The following is a 5,608-nucleotide window of genomic DNA, read 5'->3' on the forward strand; positions in this document are numbered from 1 at the left end:
ATTATGATTACGACCGCCCTTATCGCCCTTATCGCTCTTATCAGAGGAGACGACGTAGAAGCCATCCAACAGAAGAATATGATCCAGAATCTGAAAAGCAGAAGGGAAAAGGATTTTTCACCGATTTACTCAAATCGGGGGCTAAAAGTGCCTTAAAGGCTGCTGCTAAAACAGGGATGGATGTGTTAGATAATAAACGATCCCTCAAAGACGCTCTCAAGACACACGGTGCCCAAGCCCTGAAAGAGACAGCCGGGTATGCCCGTAGGCGAAGGTCTCGAAAAGCCCCATCCAAACGAGGAAGAAAAGCGCGCACAGGAATACTCAGGAAGCCTGGAACCACGACCCTCAAAAGAAAACAGGCGGTAAAACAGGTGGGAATACAGGAAGGAAAAGGATCTGTTAAAAGAAAACAACGTATCTTAGCTCGGGGAGGGCCTCATAAGAGACCTAGGAAGCAACCTAGGAAGCGATCTAGGAAGGGAGGTAGGAAGCTCGTGAAAAGGGGTAAGCCAAAACGCTCTCTGGATATTTTCGACTGAGAACCCTATAAAAAGGGGGTGAGAAGGAGCCCAGAACACATTTGATGCCAGTTCACGCTGAGTAACACATCGTTCCAATATGATGCACCGAGAATCTTGCGCTTGTGGCACCGATAGTTTAGAACTGTTTAAAGTGCCCCCGACCAACGTCACTTTAGAAGATTCGAAATGGATGGAATATTACCCCATTTCCAGTACCCTCAACTCGGATACGGCTCCGATTGAATTTGAAATCAAAGGACAAGGAGATGAATATCTGGATTTATCCCAAACTTATCTCCAGATGGTCTGTAAATTCACCAAAGCAGACGGGACGAATCTCGCAGGAGGCAATTCGACCTCGACCCCCGTGAATAACATTCTCCATTCCTTGTTCAGTGAAATCGATGTCAGTCTCAATGGAAAAGTCATTACCCCGGGGACAGATACTTATCCCTACAAAGCGTATCTGGAGAAATTGTTGTCTTATGCACCCAAGACTCTGGAAACCCAGATGAGAGCCTGTAGCTTGTGGGAAAAAGATACGACAGGACATATGGATGAGGTCAAATTAGAAGCTCTGACTCAACCTCCTATCGAATTTGCAGTAGCGCTTGATAAAGTCAACATCGCGGCCGTCATCCCGACTCCCGTGTATCCGGATGATTCCAAGAATGTAGGGTTGAGAAAACGTCACGAGAAGATTACAGACAGTAAGGAGATCGTGTTGATGGATCGATTACATCTGGATTTGTTTGAGCAAGAGAAATGTCTCCCTAATGGCGTGGATGTCCGTCTCCGATTCAATCGCGCTCGACCCCAGTTCTACATGATGACCGCTGCCGGGAGTAGTGGGAAAGTGGTCATTCAAAGTATGATCTTGTGGGTGAGAAAAGTCAAACCTGTGCCGAGTATCATTAATCTCATCAATCAGCAACTGAGTACTCAAACGGCGAAATATCCATTGAGACGAGTGGAAGTGAAAACCTTCACCATTCCTAGTGGCACCCAGTCTAAAATCACCGATCATCTGTTTCAAGGACAGATGCCTAAACTGATCGTGTTGGGCTTTGTGGACAATGCGGCTTTTAATGGGGATAATACCAGAAACCCCTTTCATTTCCAAAATGAGAGAGTCAAGAAATTAGAAATCAGTATCAATGGAGAAATGATGGAAACCCGACCTTTGGAACCTAATTTCACCGACGATCAGTACCTGAGATCGTATTTGAGTCTGTACAAAGGCTTGGGAAAATTAGGCCAGGACTGGGCTCCGGACATTACCCTGGAAGAGTATAAAAACGGTTACACCCTCTGGTGTGTGGATTTCACGAAAGATCAAGAAGCCCAGACGGATAAATTTCATCTCATACAGACGGGGAACTTGAGAGTGGAAGTGCAATTTGCCGCCAACGTGGCCAGGACCTTAAACTGTGTGGTGTATGCCGTGTTCGACAATCTGCTAGAAATCAACAAACAACGAGAAGTCAGTATCGATTACTGATGGATACTCAGCAATTGAGAGATGTTTTACAACGAGATTTAGGACCGGCGTTTGCCGGTGTGTATCCTCGAGATGTCATACCTGAGCTGTTACCTCATCACAAAGCCATCGTGGTGAATACAGACCCTCACGATCGCCCTGGAGCGCATTGGGTCTGTTTGTATTTGAGTAGCCCTACCGTCGAATATTTTGATTCTTACGGATTACCTCCCAGCTATAAAGACATCCAAGACTTTATTCAACGCCACGGAGAGACTTGGATTCATAACACCCATTGTTATCAAGATTTGAATACGGATGTCTGTGGACAATACTGTGTGTATTTTTTACATCAACGCCATCGCCATAGAAGCACCGTACAAGAATGGTTACTTCCCTGGAAAGGCACGGCCTTACAACGCGATCGTTTTGTGGCTGATTGGTTTAAAGAGACCTTCCGAAAACCGAGAACCCATCAAGGACAAACTTGTCAATGTCAAAGACTGAATGTATTGTAAACTATGTTATTGTTATTGTTCATAGTTGGAGTTTAATAAAACGTTGGAAAAAAAAAAATTCTTGTCATTGTAATCAACCATGTCTTTTCAAAAAGAATGGGTAGCCCTGAAAAGGGCTGTTTTCTTTCTCTCTAGGTCTTTTCTCTTCTTCTTCTTCTCTCTTCTCTTCTCTTCTCCTTCTCTTCTTCTTCTTTTTCTTCTCCGTCCCCTCACTGTCTGTTCTTCTTCTTCTTTCTTCTCTTCTTCTTTTTCTGCTCCTCCGGGGGTTGCTCGTGGTCAAACACAAACACAGGCAACCACCCGTGTTTAAAAAACATTCTCCCCGGAGGCCGCTGCACCACTTCCATCTCTGCGTCCCAGTTTTCTTCTGGCGGGGGCAGATCCTGGCTCATGGGTGGTGGGGGAAGAGCCTCCCGTGAGGCCGGCGGGGCAATCTCTGCCTCCCAATCCTCCTCCCATTTGATACAATAATCATTCACCGTAGGGTCTGGTCCTACTCTACGGCTCATGGTTCTGGTTCCTTTAAAAAATCGGAATGCCCGATTTTTGACGTTGCGCACGTTTAAAAAGGCGAGAGCGCGGACGTCCTCGAAAACATCCCCTACCTCAGATGGCTGACGTCATGTTGATGACTCATCAAAAAACACTATATACATAGGTCACTTGTTACCATTTTTCTCAATCATGTCGTTTGAACGGTACGCGGATGATGAGAAAGATGTACTAGTGTGTGGGTATTGCCGAGGACATTGGTCAACTTGTGGGTGTTTTCATTATAAAAAAGAAAACATCCTGGCCAAACAGAAGTGGATAGAGAGATTGGCAGAGCTGAATTATTATCCCTTTGTCTATAAATGTTGTGGTCACACTAGAGAACCCTGGCTACCGTGTAAGTGTCCGCAGCATTGTACCATCACCCCTGAAGAAGAAATAGCACATAAGGACTGTACCTGTGAGATCTGTCAGGAGTTTAGAGAGCGCTGGACTCAGAGAAAGTTTGATCCCCGGCTGTTTCAACATTGTCCTTACAGTCAAGAACCCCGGTCAACGTGTACCTGTGAGACCTGTCAACCAGCATGTCGGTGACGGATCTACGAGGAGATGTATTATCTCTACCTTGGGTGGATGCTATTGTACAACAATGTAACTGTTTAACGGTGAAACCTCATGGAATAAGTCAACGTATTGCCGACCGATTTCCTTGGGCTAATCTGTATGCGACCCGACAACCTTTAGGACGGAGAAATTTAGCTATAGCAGGGGATCGAGGAATACCGGGTACTGTGTGTATTATGCCTCATTCTACGCATCCTGATGTGATCTGTTTGTTAGCGCAATGGGATTACGGGAGAGGCACTCAACGCTTACCCTTGTATGCCGATACCCCCGAACAACGTGAACTTTGGTTTCAACAATGTTTACAGGAATTAGGCACTTTGTCTTACCAGACTTTAGCGTTTCCTTATCGTATTGGATGTGGATTAGCCGGAGGCAATTGGACTCATTATAGACAATGGATTTGTGACTTTGCTTATCAGTATCATAAACATGTGTACATTGTCAAGAAAATGTAACTTTATTATAGCTTTATTCTAGCTATTACTTGTGTTAATAAAAACTTTTTTAAAACAAACTTGTGTGTTTCTTGATTTTTTGCCATAAAAAGTGTCTTTTCAAAAAAGTTGGTGGCCCTGAAAAGGGCCGTTTGGTCCTAAGGACCGACTTTTCATTCCCTGGCTCCGGTAAACCGGCATAACGGGCACCGTCCCCGGGTGTGTCGCCGCTCCTCTATCCGCTCCACGCACGAGCAGCAAGCTGGGCGCTGCCCACATCCCCTGCACGTGATTCCAGAGTGTACCCTGTCTTGCCAGCAGACAGGGCACTTAAACCAGATGGGAACCGCCCTATCTGCCCAACCAGGGACAGTCATAGGGTGGTTCCTCGGGGGATGAGTTGCCACCGGTGCGTGGGTTGGCCTCGGTGGTGGAGTCCTCCCTGCAAACCGGATGGTAGGTGGTGGGGGTCTTGCAGGGGCTGCCGGTCTCGGTGGTGATGACGTGGCTGCCACCAGCAGCGACGGACTCTGGGCTGGACTGGGCGGTGGTGCGGGGGACGGTGACCGCGGTGAATACTCCACCGGTGACGCTGATGAGTCGCTCATCGGCACCGGGCTGTATTCCTCCGGTGCCGATGGGATCGCTGGTGGTGATGTTGTAGCCGTCGCCGGGGAGTAAGGTGGTGGTGGTGAGGGTGGCTGTGGGGCCCGTCGGCGCGGTCTCGTGGCCGTGGAGATCCGGGCGGTGCGGCGGCGGGGTGCCCTCCCTTCATACTCGGACCGCACCCGGCAGATGATCTCACGGACCCCACTCTGGTCGAAAGGGGAGAAGGTGCTCAGGTCGTTCTCAGAACGCACGACCCAATTCTCCCCTACCCGTTCCTCAGCCACCACTACCAGCCGGTACCGGAATCCAAGCAAGGTCTGGAAGTTGTAAATAGGATCCCTTCTTCCTTCAGCCATTCTTCAAGCAATTCTTCTTTCTTCTTTAAAATCCTTCAAAAATCTTCTATAACTGTGCTGGATCACCAGTGAAGCAAACTGGCGAGTGCGCCGGTATATATCGGGAAAGCGCGGACCTCCTCGAAAACATCCCTCGCTTCGGAGACGAAGGCAAGATGGCGGGCGTCAAAATGGCAGATTTGTGCTTTCGAGTAGAGAGTTTTTTCTCATTGTCTTTTTCTAGACATTCGATATCTGTGCATGGTAGATTTAATCTGATAGATTCTGAGACGGCGAATGCGTTAAACTTATTTTTATTTTGCTACGTCGCATAGTTTTCAAAGAAACAGTGGTTAAAGAGGTCGAGTCGAGGTTCAATGTTTCTTCACCGCCTCTTTAAAAATTTATTTCTCGACCATGTACATCCCTAAAAACATCTCATAAGGTCTATTCGATAGAAAACACCTTATTTGATTCGATTTTCACTCTACCTTTAGGATTTTCTGGATTCCTCAACAAATAAACCCTTCTCTGAGAGACTCAACCAAACACAGCTTTCGTGTAAACAATTTTATTCATGTCACATATT

General features: G+C 46.9%; 2 protein-coding genes across 2 annotated transcripts; one reads left to right on the top strand and one right to left on the bottom strand.

Moving 5' to 3' along the window:
* Positions 1-621: 621 nt before the first annotated feature.
* On the top strand, positions 622-2,025 carry LOC130053887 (uncharacterized protein F54H12.2-like). Its single transcript, XM_056161536.1, has 2 exons — positions 622-1,656; positions 1,786-2,025. The coding sequence occupies exons 1-2, from the start codon at positions 622-624 to the stop codon at positions 2,023-2,025; spliced, it is 1,275 nt and encodes a 424-aa protein (XP_056017511.1).
* Positions 2,026-4,248: 2,223 nt separating this feature from the next.
* LOC130053888 (uncharacterized) lies at positions 4,249-5,040 on the bottom strand. The gene has a single exon (XM_056161537.1). It carries the CDS (start codon positions 5,038-5,040, stop codon positions 4,249-4,251), a length of 792 nt encoding a protein of 263 aa, XP_056017512.1.
* Between the last annotated feature and the right edge of the window lie 568 nt (positions 5,041-5,608).

The sequence above is a fragment of the Ostrea edulis genome, chromosome 4, assembly GCF_947568905.1.
Source record: "Ostrea edulis chromosome 4, xbOstEdul1.1, whole genome shotgun sequence".
In the NCBI taxonomy this organism is placed as follows: Eukaryota; Metazoa; Mollusca; class Bivalvia; order Ostreida; family Ostreidae; genus Ostrea; species Ostrea edulis.

What these genes read in the sequence shown, in the direction of transcription:
- LOC130053888 (XM_056161537.1), bottom strand. Translation starts at nt 5,040, where the DNA reads ATGGCTGAAGGAAGAAGGGATCCTATTTACAACTTCCAGACCTTGCTT.
- LOC130053887 (XM_056161536.1), top strand. Translation starts at nt 622, where the DNA reads ATGATGCACCGAGAATCTTGCGCTTGTGGCACCGATAGTTTAGAACTG. An exon ending in TTCATTTCCAAAATGAGAGA is followed by an intron (nt 1,657 to 1,785) that starts GTCAAGAAATTA and finishes AAATTAGGCCAG; the next exon opens with GACTGGGCTCCGGACATTAC.